General features: G+C 50.7%; 4 protein-coding genes across 4 annotated transcripts; 1 reads left to right on the top strand and 3 right to left on the bottom strand.

Moving 5' to 3' along the window:
- The first annotated feature begins 257 nt into the window (after positions 1-257).
- BO88DRAFT_21183 (uncharacterized protein) lies at positions 258-2,608 on the top strand. The gene has a single exon (XM_025701937.1). It carries the CDS (start codon positions 480-482, stop codon positions 2,523-2,525), a length of 2,046 nt encoding a protein of 681 aa, XP_025568533.1. The 5' UTR covers positions 258-479; the 3' UTR covers positions 2,526-2,608.
- A 976-nt stretch (positions 2,609-3,584) lies between these two features.
- Positions 3,585-6,319, bottom strand: BO88DRAFT_400415 (putative ABC transporter). The gene is made up of 8 exons (XM_025705564.1): positions 5,934-6,319; positions 5,620-5,860; positions 5,311-5,569; positions 4,805-5,264; positions 4,670-4,749; positions 4,448-4,601; positions 4,117-4,394; positions 3,585-4,047 (listed from the first exon to the last, which is right to left on the bottom strand). Exons 1-8 carry the CDS (start codon positions 6,112-6,114, stop codon positions 3,805-3,807), a joined length of 1,896 nt encoding a protein of 631 aa, XP_025568532.1. The 5' UTR covers positions 6,115-6,319; the 3' UTR covers positions 3,585-3,804.
- Positions 6,320-7,946: 1,627 nt separating this feature from the next.
- BO88DRAFT_431261 (glycoside hydrolase family 28 protein) lies at positions 7,947-9,554 on the bottom strand. The gene is made up of 3 exons (XM_025709289.1): positions 9,065-9,554; positions 8,577-8,993; positions 7,947-8,495 (listed from the first exon to the last, which is right to left on the bottom strand). Exons 1-3 carry the CDS (start codon positions 9,269-9,271, stop codon positions 8,031-8,033), a joined length of 1,089 nt encoding a protein of 362 aa, XP_025568531.1. The 5' UTR covers positions 9,272-9,554; the 3' UTR covers positions 7,947-8,030.
- A 3,423-nt stretch (positions 9,555-12,977) lies between these two features.
- Positions 12,978-15,392, bottom strand: BO88DRAFT_400413 (arginine--tRNA ligase). Its single transcript, XM_025705563.1, has 4 exons — positions 14,944-15,392; positions 13,570-14,864; positions 13,104-13,517; positions 12,978-13,050 (listed from the first exon to the last, which is right to left on the bottom strand). The coding sequence occupies exons 1-4, from the start codon at positions 15,166-15,168 to the stop codon at positions 13,044-13,046; spliced, it is 1,941 nt and encodes a 646-aa protein (XP_025568530.1). The 5' UTR covers positions 15,169-15,392; the 3' UTR covers positions 12,978-13,043.
- Positions 15,393-15,518: the final 126 nt, after the last annotated feature.

Below are 15,518 nucleotides of genomic sequence, written 5' to 3'. Positions count from 1 at the left end.
AGACACGCACCGTCTCCTGACTATTTTCTGGCCCATCTGCTGCCGGTCTCGTTTGCTTTGTTGAGGCTACCGCAGAAGTGGATTCCCCGACACTGGCACTGGGCTGAATGGGGAGAGGGTGAAGCAGTCCAGCACCACCACTAAATTATCACTGGACGAAAGAGAAAAGAATTAACAAAAAGAAAAAGACAGAGGAAAGACTAGTAAAAAAAAGTCTGTCTTCGTTGAGTCATTCGCATGAGCAGCAGCTGGTGGCTGCTGTAGGCCACCCGGAGTCCTGAAAGCCTGTTGGATCACCACGTTTCACGTCATCCACACTGCACACTGTCGAGCCCTTTCCCAATCAATCCAACCTCTCCCCTCCCTCGCCTGTCTGTCTGTCTTGTCTGTGTCTCCCCTTTCCACTCAAACCCACACCCACAGTTCCCCCCCTTCCCCTCTTAGGGTCGGGCCTTTCCTTGGCCGCCTTTCCAGAAGTCATGTCTGGAAAAGTCCCTCACGCCGCCTTTTGTGAGGAATATGATGAAGATGCCCATGTCATCCTTCCTGACACTCGTCAAGTCGCCAACCTCACTTCTAAGCGCTCCAAGCCTGTCTTGAGATCGCCTGCAGCCCCCCTGGTCGACGTTGCAAGTGACTCCGGCTATTCTAGTCGTACCGCCGCCACTGTCAACAGCACCCAATCTGGGCCGTCGGGCCGGAAGAGTCCTGTCCCTCTTAAATTAGACACCACCCTCGTCAAACGTGCTGACCTTGGCCGCGTTCGATCCAAAAGCAGCAGAGAACAATCCAAACCTCGGATCGTTCGTCCCCCTCGTGAGGACAAAATGCAGGTCGGCGCCTATCCCAACGGCGTGAGCCATGCTCCTGCCCACGCTCAGCGGTCTCCCTCAAGGCCTCGTCGCCGTGAGACTTCGCAGATGCGCCACTACCCAGGCACCTGCTGGGAGTGTGATCAGGGCTTGTACCATGCTTCTTCAACTCCAGTCGACAGCCGACCATCCATGGACTATCCTTACTACATGTCGCAGCCTCCCTCATCGGCTCACGACTATCCTCCTCCCCCTTCACCACGCGGGGACCCCCGGTACGCTCCCAACCCGGTCCAGGACATTCATGTGTCCCGCTCCAGCCGCCCCTCCGCCCGTGGCGGGGGTCCCATCTACCATCCCAACAACCGACCGGTGAGCTTCCATGGCATGCTGCCTGGAATGGGACAGATGGTGTACCAACCCTCCAGCATGAGCCGCTACGAACATGGGCCCCCGCCGTCCTCGTCAGCGTACGCCTACAACCCCTCCTCGTATGCGCCCTCGCATTACTCGCAACAGTCGCCCTATTACAGCGGCATGTCCGACTACGGTGCCCCTTCCGAGCATCGGCAGGAGCGATCGGTTTCCAGCACGCGGGATGGGCGGGGGCGGCGCCCGTCTGTTTATGGTGCGCCTGTGGTTGATTACGACTCTGCCTCAGCTGCTTTCGATGACGACGAGCCTTTGGATGCTGCCCCTCCTGCGCCGCCACCACCGCCTCGGGAGCCTCGACCCCGCCTTCCCTCTCATTCTTCCCATGATCGCGACGAGGACTACTATCGCCGGCCACCGCTCAAGCACAAGAACACCCCGCAGATCATCCAGAAACGCCCAGAGCCGCGTAAAAATGTATCGGCACCCTCCGTCACGTCCGATCGGCACTCTGCTCGGTCCTTTGATATGGCTGATATGAAGGATGCTTTGCCTGACGGCTACGGCTACCGCCGCTCCTCCCGGGAGACGGTCGTGCCGGCGCGAAGCCGCAGCTACCGGCGCCCTACAGCATATCACGAATCTGCTAGACCCTCGCGGATTGCCGTGGAGAACTCTCGTCGCCGTCAGCCAACTATCTACGACTTCCCCGATGATGACGATGAAGACGACGACGAGGACGAGGAAGAGGATGATGAGATGGATGAGAAGCATCGCGAGGCGGAGGAGTACCAAGCTACCCGCACAGCGAAGCCACCAGTGCCTCCGGCACCACCCGTGCCGTTGACGGCAGATGCTCTCTTCAAGGCCAAGTCCTCCCAGCGCGCCGAGAGCGACAGTGGCAGCCAGAAGAGTCGCAGCAGCCGTGGCAGCGATGCCCGCACGCAGAGCGGTAGTAACGCTGGGTCCAAGCCGGAAGAGGACAACAACATCGTCATGACGCTAAACGGGGTCACGATGAGTTTCCCTCAGGATGGTGGAAAGAAGATCAGTGTCCGGACAGGCGAAACTGGGGCGGTCGAGCTAAACATCGAAGGCAAGCAGCGACCGAAAAAGTATTTGACCAATGGATCGGAGTACACTGGCAGCGTGGCTCATAGTCGAAGGGAACTCGAAGATGCCCGACGGGTAAGGGAGATCGAAGATTCCCGGCGGGTGAGGGAGATTGAAGATGCCCGGCGGGTGAGGGAAATTGAAGATGCCCGGCGGGTACGGAGTGATCGCAAGTCAGATCGTGCCAGTCGACGCTCTAGTCGATCGACCTACGGCGGTCGATACTAGTTGTGCTTGACGACCATGATGACCTGGGGATATCGCTCTCTACCTGTCCTAGTATTTCTTCTGATCCATGTTTTGTCTCTTGCACCTCACGCACTTCATCGGTTAGACTTTCGGAGCAAGGAGCACTGTTTGCTAAAAGTTCTTCTGTCTTTAATTGGGCGATCATTATGCGGCGGACCTCTGAACCATCACAATACCAAATGGACAACTGGTCCGTTCTGCCCTGGTTCTTGAAAAAGTTGGAAGGTTCGTTTTGGGAAAAAAGAGCTCTGCTTTGCCATGGGAGGCTATTTATTGCATTGGTATGGTTTACGACTTGGTTTTTGGTCTCGGGTGTTATAAAGAAGAGAGGCGGGTTTCACCGATCACGTCCATCATGGCGACATGATTGTATGATTCTGATGACCTGCATGACCTTTGTTTATGTCTGATGTTATGTCTTATGTTTGATGTCATGTTGATGCCCCATCATGTCCTGTGTCTGGTATTCATGTTGCGATTTTGATGTCTGGGAGCGTTTGTATTATTCCTTTCGGATGGCCCGCCTGTTCTATCTGCCGTATGCTCGTCATGACATGAGCCGTGGCAGAGGAAGAAGGTATACCCGGTTATGTGATTCGATGTATTTCCTTGTCCTGGTTTTTCTTATCTTACCCCAATTCCCCTTGAGTTACTTCTTTTCCTTCGCGTAGTTGGGTGCCGTTACCCCCCTTTCATCCACCTTGTACCTTGTGTGTTATCTTCATGGATACCTACCTCTGTTTGACCACCTTTGATGATTCCCCCTGCTGCTGATCTCCGTATTGTTCAACAATCCATTGGTGACGGAGCCATGGAATGATCTTTGTTCCTAGCGACGATGTCTCCATACTACCTTGTTTTGTTTTTTTCTGTTTCCAGTTCTAGCGATTGTTTCAATACCCTTGATGTTTTACCTTTACCCATCATCGATTACCCCTAGCGAAAATTACAATGAAAACAAACATACCATCCTTATAGATCAGCAGTGTAAACCTTTTCCTTTCCATATGTAGCATATAGAGTATATGTTTCACCGCCATCCACTGATCCTATCTTATTCTAAGACTAGTTCTATGCTCTAACCCTTCCATTCAAATATCACCTATCACCCAAACACAAATAAATTAAGTAGTCACCAGACACCAACCCTACTCTTTCAAAAATCTCATCTTGATCTAATAATTGTAATCAAGCAATTAATCCAGTACCCAATATCCCAACCCCAACCCTTACACGGTAGTATCATATTATAGATGGGTCAAGTCCTCCTCAGCACCAACGCAAAATACGCAAAAAGCCTATACACAGCAATTATCCCCACCAGAATGCCCACCCACTTCCCCGTCCTACCCGTAGCATACCCGTATTCCTGAAGTACGCCCGTTCCACGAATCTTGCACTCGGATGCCAAATCCGTCTGGTACATGCATTGGCAGGAGTCACCGCAGGAGTAGATTCTATGTTGGAATTCGTTGACCATCATGCCTTGGAAGACGTATGCCTATTATACCATTATTATTGGGTTAGTATGTGTTTTGCGTTTGGGTGGATTGGATGAAGGGGTGTGTACCTGGTAATCAATGTAGTGGAAAACATATTTCCAGAACGGGTTAAGGATCTTAGGGGTGACGAGGAACCCGCCGACGCTCATCCAGAGGCCGTTGGCAAAAGCGACGAGGGCGAGGGAGATGACGAAGTTGGGGAAGATGGAGGTCATGAAGACGACGAGGGACTCGGCGGCGACGAGGTCCAGGAAGAGCCACATTACCCAGGTGAAGAAGGAGGTTGCGGTGGGGTTGAAGTTGGAGAGCCAGTAAGAGATTATGGAGAAGAGGAGGGAGATTAGGACTGTATTTGTCAGTGGGGTGGATTGGAGGGAAGGGAAGGGATAGGGGATGTACAGAGGAACGGGAGACCGATAATAAAGTTGGAAACGATGAAGGGGAGGGCGCCGTAGAGACCGTTGGCGCGTTCTTTGACGAATGTCATGCGATCTTCGATGAAGGCGGGGACGTAGGCTACGGCCATGAAGCTCATGAATGCGGAGCCGAAGAACTGGTGGAGATGGAAGCATTAGTTTTGTTGTTCTAGTTGGAGGGTTGGGTCAGTGGGAGCGGGCTTACGATAGCGTTGATAAAGGGCTGGATGTAGCTCTGTTCGGTGTGCAGACGCAGCCAGACGGTTCCCATCATAATTGCCAGCCCTAATGGATCGGTCAGTTTTGTCTCTGCCTCGTTGGAGATGGTTGATATACGCACCCAGGTACATAACAATACGGATGCCGTATGCCACGACATCACGGTAACTCTTGATGAAGGAGCGGTGCAAGAGAGTAAGAGTGATGCTGAGAATGCCTGGGCGACTTAGCTCGTCCATATCGAGTTTCGTCGATTGCTTCTCGGATATCGTGCTCCGCTGAGAGACCTGCTCTGTTAGCGCTGCGGCGCTGGAGGACTCCGACCAGCTTGTGTGGATCCGCTGGACCTGATCCTTAGACATGGCGTGTGTGCTGCCTGCAAAGTCGGAGCTGACAAGATCGAGGATGAACTCGGCCGGGTTGGTGTTCATTGGAAGCGAATAGCCAATGCTGTCGAAATAGGTCGGCACTTCTGTGACAGGACCGAAATAGCACGTCTTCCCGCTCGAGAGGAGGAGGAGCTTATCAAAAAGCTGGAATGTAGTTGTGGATGGCTGGTGGATACTGGCGATAATGATGAGCTGCGAGACGTTAGTAATTGCAGACCACCGAATGGAATACACGTACATTGTTCGCAACCGCCATCTCCTTAACGTAGGAGATGACCTCGAAACTGGCCGATGAGTCCAGTCCGCTGGTCGGTTCATCCAAGAACAGAATCTTAGGGCACGTCATGAGCTGACTCGCCACGCTAACACGCCGTTTCTGACCACCACTGATTCCCTTGCGAATGGGCGTGCCAACCAAAGTGGATGCCTGATTCTGAATTCCAAATGCCTGTAAAAGAGAGTGAATGCGCTCTTTCCGTTGAAGTTTCGTAACCGAGCTAATTCGTCAGCATCAACGCCAATTAACACACTCTAGGCTAATACACACCTGGGCAACGAGAGATCTGCGGCAAACTTCAATGTCTCGCGCACCGTCAACGACCCGATCAGTGCATCCTCCTGCTCCACGTAAGAAGTGAGCCGACCAAACGTCGCATTATCGACTGTCTTGCCATCTATATAGCAATCTCCAGTGGTCTTTGCTCCCGACGATGCTGCACGACGAGCCAAAACGTTGAGTAGAGTAGTCTTGCCGCATCCTGAGGGACCCATCAGAGCGACTAGTTCGCCTGTTTCATTGGTAGAGTTAATCAGGAGTTCGTTCGGGATGGGTACATAGAGTTCCGGGAAGTAACCACCAACCTTGCTGGACTGACCCGCTAATTCCATCGATTAGGTTCCGGGGCTGTTTGGTATGGCGGTCCTTGACGGTGACGGTGAGATCGCGCCAGGAAAAGTTGTTGACGGTGTTGTTCTTGAAGTAGCTGGGGGCTTCATTGCGCTCAAGGTCGGAGCCATCGAGTTTAGATGCGAGGTCATCCATTTTCTGTGGTCTGAAAGGAAAGATTAAGGTCTATAGTATTGTAGCTGATGGTGGGCAAAAGCTTGAAGTATAAGAAAGTCTCAAATAAGGGAAAGAATAGTGGAAGGCTTCACACTGTCACACTTTTGATCATGCCTAGCTGTTCTGAGATAGTAGTCAGAAATAGCGCCTAGTAGTAGCAAAACTGTAGAGCAGAATAAGAACCAGAAAAGATAAGAAAGAGGAGGGACAGGCGAAGTAAATAAACGACTCACAGACCACTGCAACCGAACCCCGGTCCGGTCACAAGGGGAGGGACAGCGAGACGCAGCTAGTCTCCAGCACATTGCATCCATAGTAAAAGAATCACTGCCATGTGGGAGGAAATGTGGGTGACATCTCCGAGACTCTCGTGTTGCTTTCGCTGCCACACACTTTGGGACCCGAGATGAGAGGCTTCTTTGGTTAAGGTCCCCGAAGCCCGCACGAACAGGTCGCCACTTCTCCCCTCCAAGCCCGAGGACGGCGTCTTCGCCCGATCGCAACGACCATAAGCTGGCTGAGCCACAATGTGAGAACCATCTCGAGAAGTAAGTTAGTAGATAGTTAGTCTAAGTCAAACCATTACTAGTTTGTTGTTCGGCGGGTGGATCGCCGTCGGGGGTCCACCCTGGAGAAATGGGGAAAAAAAAGAAGGAAAGCTGAGAACGCCGTTCATCTGCTGAACCGAACGAACGCCTTGTGGGTGGGAGAAAAAGAAAAGAAAAATGACCCAAATAAGCAAGCATAGGGGAACTATTGGAGATGGAGATAATCCTGAGGAGTGATTGGTGGTATTCTTCTCCAGACCCTGGACAGGATTCTTATCAGCTCCTGCTATTAAGAGAACTAACTAAACTAGTAGTTAGTGGTTACTTACTTAGTCTGGCCAGCTGAACCATCCTCATCCTCATCATCATCCATCAGGCTGAAAGATGCCCCCCTCCTCTTTTCCCTCCAATTGGATTATCCTTACTATCAGCTGTAACTACTACTACTACTACTACTACTACTAGTAAGTAGGAACATGATAGTACTCATTAAGTAAGTCGGAACAAGGCTTTCAGCCCCGCCATGTCATCGGGGACCTACTGCTATGATCCCCCTCCTTCCCATGCATCTGAGGAGACTATTACCATTATCGCACATCAATCATCTAATCGAGTAGTGACCTCCCTCCCAGTAGTTCAGTTAGATCCAATTTAGATTCCTACATAACATCATAACAAACAATGTAATATACCTGGCTGGCATCACATCTTGGTGTAACGGTCGCCTGCCGATCTCCTACCCACTCCGTCCTAGTCTAACCTGCACAATGCAATTCATTCTCACTTCATCACCGCTCCTTGTTATTTTAGTCCCCATCACGCAGGTGGAGGCTTTTGTTTTGACTTTTGAGTTTGGCGGCGGAAGATTAAGTCTGCGATCGGAGGCGGAGGTGGCTTCTTACTGTCATTAGATTGTCTGCCGATTGAACGGAATAATAATGTGCATCTCGCGATTATTATTTAAGGACGTGCCAGATACGCGTCGGTAGAATAGTTTGTGCTACAGTGGGTGTAAGACAGGTGTGTGTGATCACAGCGAGCAGATCGGCTTGCGTGGCACCTCATGAGAGCCGCGCCTGGTCAGTCCAGATGGGAACACCCTCGCTCTATTTGGCGCTATATTAAAATATACGATGGATTGCTTTGTCTTCTAGGTTTGTTTCCGAGGACTAATTTTGCTGAGCGTTGTAGATTAGACTCGAGTCATCTATTCTTCCAATGATACTCTAAACATTAAAAGCTAATACAAACACTTCCGGCATTCGGCCAGAGTCCAGAACGGAAAATATCCCTCTCGCAGCCTTACTATTAAGACTCAACATCTCGACATAGCTATCAAGAGACCGCTTAGTCGCTGCAGGAAGCACCCGAGGGAACGTTCTTGCACTTGCTGCTCTTCTTGCCGCCAGTCACATCAACACCGCTCCAGGTCCAGTTCGAGCAGCTGCCGGAACCGCACAGGATGTAGATGTCAGTACCAGAGCTCTTGACGCTGCCGGTGACCTTCTTGAAAGTGATGTCCTCAACCTTGACACCGTTGGTGGGCGTGCCGGTGGGGCTGCCGTTCTCGTAGTCCTGCTCAACGACGATACCGTACTTGCTGATCTCGGACAGGGTGATGTCCTCGAACTTGACGTTCTCAACAGTGCCGGTCTTGCCGTAGATGGTCTTGATACGGACACCGTTCTGGGAGTTGAGCACCTTGGAGTTGGAGATGGTCACGTCGTTGACGGTGTTGTCGCTGCGGCCACCGATGGAACCAATGGAGAGACCGTGGCCACCGTCACAGTAACCGTTGGTGAAAGTGATGTGCTGTGTTCTAGTTAGTCTCTGACGTTTTGCAGCTCCTGGACAGTGACGGCTTTTTTAGTTTGCAACAGCACATATACATACCTCACCCGAGTTGATGGCCAGGCAATCATCCTGGTTGTAGACGGTGGCACCGTCGATGGTGATGTAGGTACTCTGACCAATGTCAAAGGCATCGGTGTTGTGGCCCTTGCTCGTACCGGCGGAGTTGTCGATGGTCACGTCGGTGATGGTCAGGTGGTCAGCCAGAATGCTGAAGCCCTGGACAGGGGTGTTGTAGATCTTCAGGCCGGTGATGCTGGACTCGTCGAGCTTGTGAGCCTGGAAGAACTTGGGCTTGGTCTTGCCACCGTTGCTACCCTTGCCGTCCCACCAGCGAGCACCGTCGCAGTTGATCTTGGCACCGGAGGCCTGCTTGACGGTGATGTCGGTACCGGACATGGAGATCAGGGGACCCTTCCATTCCTTGTAGCCGAAGGTGGTTTCACCCTCGAAGATGACCTGTGAGGGGAGAAAATTAGTTGGTCCAAGAAGGGTTGAGAAGAGACTCAAGGGAGCGAGGCAAGACGTACGGTAGTACCCTTCTTGAGGCCAGTCAAGTCAAGAGTCTCACCGGCAGGGACCTCAATGTTGTCGAGGGTGATGGTGGTGCAAGAGGACTTGCCAGACTTGGCAGCAGAGGCGGAGGTGAAAGTGCAGGAGCGCTTCTCAAGAGGAGCAGCGGCGGCCAGCGCAGCGCCCATAGTGGCGGCCACGAAAGCGTTCTGGAGGAAATGCATGGTGAAAACGAAGGAATGGAACCTGGATCAACCGGGTACAATTAAGGAAGGACTAGAGAGAAGCTGGGAAAGGAAAGAGAAGAAAGAGAGACTGAGAGCGTGATGAGGGAAGAAAAGACCAGCCATGGAGAGGGATGCGAAGAGATCTATAAGTAGGTTTTTCGCTCGACTCGTTGTGCCCTCCACTCATCCCCTTTTCTTGGATATAACGGCGATACATCGGAAGTATGAGAATTGATTCAGGACCCTGGAAGCCACATCGAACGATCGAAGGAACCCGCTGGAAGACGGCGGTTTGAGGATGAAATGAAGTGGGCATCTAGACTTGCACGGAACAGGAAGGAAGGCTAGCCAAGCTCGCTAAGCTCGAAGAAAGACAGGGTCCGATGGGTCCCAAAAAGGCAGTAGCGCCCAGTAGTTGGACCAGCGCGCCTTCCCCACTAGGAAACCTTTAGGCATCCGGGTTTTTGCTCCTTTCGGCGCCATCCCGAGACACTCCTTTATTATACTTTCTATCGTTTCCTTATCGATCGCATTAACTATCACCAAGGGTAAGAATCCTCGGCAGTTTGGATTCTTTGCCGACAGTTTCTTTCTCTACTGATGAGAAAAAGAGAGCAATAAGGTTATGGACACCTGGTATAGTATGGTTCTCGGGAACACCCTCAAGATCGGCAGCATTGGCATCTCGCCGATCCCTAGCCCTACTGCCCTACTGCCCTAAGAACTCTCGGCCTCCGCGGCAACCGAGGCGGATACATAAAATCTTCGACCAAGCCCACCGAAACGAGAATGAACCCAACTCCGTAGTTCTCACCCTGAAACAAGCGGATCATGTTGCTAATCCATATTAACCAGGGGCCGTTCGCTGACAGGTTCTGCACAGGATGCAAACGCCAAGCTTCCACATTATCCTTCTTCCACCACGCACTAGGCAATTAGTTTGGCACTGGATCCGCTCCAATATCAACCACTGGATATGAGGTTATTGATTAATTTCATAATCACTGGTTTCTCGGATATTCCGGTCAATTTTCTTAAAGATTTTCCCATAACAGTAAATTAATGTTCCCCTGGTACTAATATAGTACGTCTAAGATGCTTCAATTGAGCGCATCGGGATACAACCAGGGGGAACTCTTGCGATAACTATTGTTTGCCGTTACCCGACAACATATGACTACCATGTTTTCATCGGCATTGCCGGAGGAGCAACAGTATCTCAGTCGAGACTTTGGCCCACAGGTTCCCTCTAATATCCAAATTGCTTTCCCTCAAATAGGTAGTCATCTTTTTTGAAGCTGTCATTTTCAGCCACCAACTAGTTAATTCAAGACAGCAAGATGCTCTACATGGCTAGTGTATCTGACAAATATGTCAGGGCCCAGCAAACTTCACAAGTGGACCTCGAGACGAGGGATGGAATGCAAAAAAGCTGGTCTGCAACGGTCAATTCAATTTCCGGATGTACAGGGACCAAAAGGCAATATCCTTCTAGCATTCTTTACTTGATTGCAGGGACCTTAACTGGTTAGTCTCCTAAGCCTTCCGCTTACAAATGCAAGCCACAATGGATCCCTTGTCGCACCATAAACTAACCGGTCAATCGTCCGTGCTTGATGTTTATGGCCCTACTATCACACATCCCGTATAGTATACGAATAGACTCGACCGTCGCAATTGACATAAATGAGCCCGGGCAGCCTTCTCAACTACAAAACAATTATAGACGTTAGATAATTTGCCCTTGAAACCACGCAAGGCTACCTACTGCTGCCGACTAAGCTTCGAAGAACATATGGAATTTTTCCACAAAACATACCGCCTCAAGAACTATTATACAGCAACCAAATCGCACCACACTCCTTTAGGATCTTCATTATATACTTCTGGAACCCCATTCCCCACTACCTGACACTAGGTACCTGCCGACCAAGCTAGTACATTCCTTCATCTGGATCAATTAAGGAAATTTGCCCCTGAAGCACACCACTATATACCCGGATATACATAGAAGCGCTAGACGGTAGCTTACATTGAGTATTCAGGATAATCTCTCTCATCATGGTACTAACCGCTAGGAAGCGAAAAGCCTCTAAGGATATTATTCGAAGGTTCCGTTTACCCGGGAAGCCAATTAATAACCCTCAACACGAGTCAGACAGTGTCCAATAAGTCATATATGAAGCTTTCGAGAAACTGGAAAGCTATATGGGGCCAGTTTTGCCCTGATTAGCTTGGTCTCCTGGTGGAGTAGGTATGCTGTCAAATCCTGTTCCGGACTGCGAGCTGGAATCTGTTCTTACGTGGGGAATACGTATTCGTATTTTCATGACTGGGTTATAGAAGGGCTAAGGGCGGTATCGTAATGAGAAGAGCGATAGGTAACGTACAGTAGTAGTCTTTCTATCTGGACACTCTACAGATGTACAGTTGCTAGGAACGATAGATTAATCCTTATGCTACGAGTCATCTCTCACCTACCTACTTAACTACTAACTACAATAGCTATGCTCGCATAGGACAATAACAGGTTAAATGCATGCATATAATACCAAGCACCTGTATATGAGTCTATTAATCCAGTATGTATGTCCACTCTTCCACTGAAGTTCAGTGATCAGGTTCATAATGTTCCCCAGGGGCATATACCCATCCAATGAGTAGTGCTTCCTGTTTCCTTAATATCTGGGTTTACTTCTTTTTCTTCAGAGCAAAGTGATGACGTGAAGCTAAAGATCCGCTGTGCACTTAAATCCTGGTTTCACTTAGTATGCTTAAGAGTAGAAAGTAAGTTGGCTTCCGTAGCATCATACTTAATTACCCATTGAAGCTTTGTAGTCTTCCTACTTGTTACGTGAAGTTCTTTTATCTCTCATTGGTGTCATTGAAGAAGTCCTTGCTAGTAGTACTTGATCGATATCAATCATCTATTTGATTATTATGTAGCTGGTAACAAGTAATAATCAGTTGGTGTTCGTGACTACAGGCACTTTTACCTCAACCCAACATATCACATATATATACAGCCCGCTATCATCATGCTCCCAAGTGACCTTCAAACATGCCGATGATAAATCACAACTTCGAATTGAATTAACGCACGGAATGACAGTATAGATTTTTGTTTAAAAATATCCTACCATCCTAGATCAATTTAACTATATAGCAAAGAAATTTCTACTCAGACCTTCTCCAAAACAAAACCACTATGACCAGCCTTAATGCATACCAACCACGTGATCCACAATCAAGTCCCGAATGCATAATCTCACTCAGATAATCAATTACTAACTAACCAGATCTCTAATGTAAGAAACCCAAAATAAACTTTTCGCAGGATCCCGAGGATCTGGTAGACTACGACCTGCAAAATGCAAAAAGCAAAGCCGATCACGTTGACTAAGTAGTCAAGTCCCCGAGGCCGAGAGTCCCCACTGCTGGTTGTGTTGATTCCCGAGGACGGCGTCTACTTAGAAGTTACATACCCGCTCCGCTCGGGTGGCTGCCTTGCGGCGATTATGGTTTTGAGTTTCGGTGATTGTTTCATGGGGCATCTAGATACTACGTAGGACGCCGATGTGATCTGATATTCGGACGAGACTGGCGATCATATCGGGGTTCATGGGGCGGAGTATTATTCCGGCTTAAATATATTACTTTTTGTTCCATGCTACGGTGTGATTGATAATCTTTTGGAAGTGATGTGAACGCTGAAAAAGATGCTTGGTATTTGGTCACACTAAATGTATATCTTTTATGGTCGCTTCCATTACATACTAGTGACTTATTAGTACTGTGTATATTAAAGCGGAAATGAGGTTTGACATACCGGTTGACAGGGCTGAGACCCAGGATGCGCATACCGTTGTGCAGCACCTGGCGGGCGGACTCGTACAGAGCCATACGGGCCTTCTTGAGCTCGGGCTCGCTACCAACAACCTTGAGCACATCGTAGCTGGAGCTGAGCACGTGGGTCATGCGGAACAGGTAGGTGAGGATGGTAGTGGGCTCCAGGGTACGGTTGGTGTTAAGCAGCACATCGGGCCACTGGGCGAGGAGACGAGCAAGGTCGGTGGCGTGGGTCTCGGTCAGGAGGCTCAGGTTGGCCGTGTCGAGCTCGTCGACGTTCAGGCCGGACTTGCGCACAATGGAGCAGAGACGGGCGTGGGCGTATTGCAGGTAGGGACCGGTGTCACCCTCGAACGAGGTCATGGCATCCAAGTTGAAGTCGTATCCGTTGATACTGCGAATTCATTAGCATTTGAGGGCTATCATGGGGGAAGGGGTATACGTACCGCTTTCCGGTCATGTCCTGCACCATGACGGAGGACATACCGAGGATGTCGGCAGTGCCCTCAGGGTCGGCGACCTGCTCGTACTTCTCGGTGTTCTTCTTCATGACTTCGTGCATCTTGTCACGGACATCCTGGAGGATGTCGTCCAAGAACTTGACGGTACCCTTACGGGTGCTCATACCGCGCACCATACCGAAGTTGATGTGCTGGCAGCGGTTGGCCAGATCCTTGTAGCCCATGAGTTCAGTGATCTTGAAGAGCTGAGCCAAGTGGAGATCCTGCTGAGCGGCAACGACGTAGATCATCTTGTCGAACTTGTAGGCCTCCTCACGCTCGAGGATGGCTCCGATATCACGGGTCAGGTAGAGAGGGGTGCCGTCCTTGCGGACAATGATGGCCTTTCCAAGCTTCTTGGCACCGTGCTTGGTGAAGTCGACGATGACAGCACCCTCGGACTTCTCGGACACGCCGGCCTTCTCCATGGTTTGGTAAGCGGAGGTCATGCTCTCCTGCTTGATCTGAGACTCTCCAGAGTAGACGTCGAAGTCAATGTTCAGACGAGCATAAGTCTGTCTGTACTTCTCGATACTGAGCTCACGGAACCGGCGCCAGAGAGCAAGAGCCTCCTGGTTACCATCCTCCATGCTCTTGAAGTAGCGGCGAGCGTTCTCGTCCTCGCTGGCATCGACAAGCTTGGCAAGCTCCTTCTCCTGCTCGGCGGCGTCCTCACCCTTCTCCTTCTTGGCCTTGATCTGCTCCTTGAGCTCCTTGATGGGGCCCTCCTGCTCGGAGACGATGCCGTTGATCTTGACGTAGACGTTGAACAGGTGGTTGATGGGGTCCTTGGTCAGCTCCTCCTCGCTGCCGAACATCTTGAAACCATTGGCAAGCAGACCGTACTGCTTACCCCAGTCACCAAGGTAGTTCATCTTGATGACGTCCCATCCCATGACCGTGTAAAGGTTGGCGAGGAAACCACCAATGATGGTACTGCGCAAGTGACCAGCGTGGAAGGGCTTAGCGATGTTGGGAGACGAGAACTCGACGATGATGCGCTTGCGACCCTTGGAGGGGTCGGCGGGGTCGCGCAGACCAACGTTGCCATTGGTACCAAAGGCAGACTTCTCCTTCAAGATACGGCTAACGACGTTCTTGGTGAGGCGCTCCGGGCGGAAGAAGAACTGCATGTGAGGGCCGAAGGCGACGGGGGGAAGGATGAGGTCGGACTCGGGGAACTTCTCGACGAGTTCCTTGCACAGCTCCTGGGGGTTCTTCTTGATCTGAAGGGAGGGGACCTAGAGATAACATACTCTTTTAGTTGGTGTCAAGTGGCCCAATGGAACTAATCCAATTGTAATTTTTATGGTCGCGTACCGGCAACACCAGGTCACCCTTGTCCAACGAATTCGTCCATGCGATGCGGGAGAAGATCTTCTCCGCGTCCAAGCCGGTGATCTTGGCCAGCTCCTCGGCAATGTGCTCTCTGTAGACGTCGACGGGGTTCAGGGAGGGGAAGCAGTTGGGGAACTTGGAGGTCTCGGAGGTCGACTGAATAGAGAGTCCCTCAACGGAGACAGCGAGGTCGGAGGCGGACGTCATGGCGGCAGCTTTGTTCTTCAAAAGCGACGCAGAGGAAAAAGACGAGCGCCAGGGATTTAAAAGAGGCGAAGAAAAAGCACCGCGGGCGCAGGAACAGCGACTATTTTGTGTGTAGTATGAGCGGACAGACTGGAAAATGCCGCTGGAAAATCGGCGTGCCCCGCTTACCAGATGGCGACCCATAAATGGAGGGGAATCGAGAGCCTCGCTTTGGAGGGGGACTTTTTTTTCTTTGCTCTTTAGCCTCCATTCGGCAATCGCCCATACTGCCCGGGCGGTGAGTACTCCCTCATGACTCATCGAATTTAGTCACGTGAAACCAGATCATCTGACTACTGCTAACCCTGATC

This window comes from Aspergillus vadensis (genome assembly GCF_003184925.1).
Source record: "Aspergillus vadensis CBS 113365 unplaced genomic scaffold BO88scaffold_1, whole genome shotgun sequence".
In the NCBI taxonomy this organism is placed as follows: Eukaryota; Fungi; Ascomycota; class Eurotiomycetes; order Eurotiales; family Aspergillaceae; genus Aspergillus; species Aspergillus vadensis.
The sequence above is the reverse complement of the archived record's forward strand: the minus strand, read 5'-3'. Positions and strand labels throughout refer to the sequence as shown.

Coding starts and splice junctions, on each gene's coding strand:
- BO88DRAFT_431261 (XM_025709289.1), bottom strand. CDS start 9,271: ATGCATTTCCTCCAGAACGCTTTCGTGGCCGCCACTATGGGCGCTGCG. Junction 8,994..9,064: donor GCCTCAAGAAGGGTACTACC/GTACGTCTTGCC, acceptor CTCCCCTCACAG/GTCATCTTCGAGGGTGAAAC. Junction 8,496..8,576: donor TGGCCATCAACTCGGGTGAG/GTATGTATATGT, acceptor ACTAGAACACAG/CACATCACTTTCACCAACGG.
- BO88DRAFT_21183 (XM_025701937.1), top strand. CDS start 480: ATGTCTGGAAAAGTCCCTCACGCCGCCTTTTGTGAGGAATATGATGAA.
- BO88DRAFT_400413 (XM_025705563.1), bottom strand. CDS start 15,168: ATGACGTCCGCCTCCGACCTCGCTGTCTCCGTTGAGGGACTCTCTATT. Junction 14,865..14,943: donor AGGGTGACCTGGTGTTGCCG/GTACGCGACCAT, acceptor TGTTATCTCTAG/GTCCCCTCCCTTCAGATCAA. Junction 13,518..13,569: donor CAGGACATGACCGGAAAGCG/GTACGTATACCC, acceptor ATGAATTCGCAG/TATCAACGGATACGACTTCA.
- BO88DRAFT_400415 (XM_025705564.1), bottom strand. CDS start 6,114: ATGGATGACCTCGCATCTAAACTCGATGGCTCCGACCTTGAGCGCAAT. Junction 5,570..5,619: donor GCAGATCTCTCGTTGCCCAG/GTGTGTATTAGC, acceptor CTGACGAATTAG/CTCGGTTACGAAACTTCAAC. Junction 4,395..4,447: donor TATCGGTCTCCCGTTCCTCT/GTACATCCCCTA, acceptor TGACAAATACAG/TCCTAATCTCCCTCCTCTTC.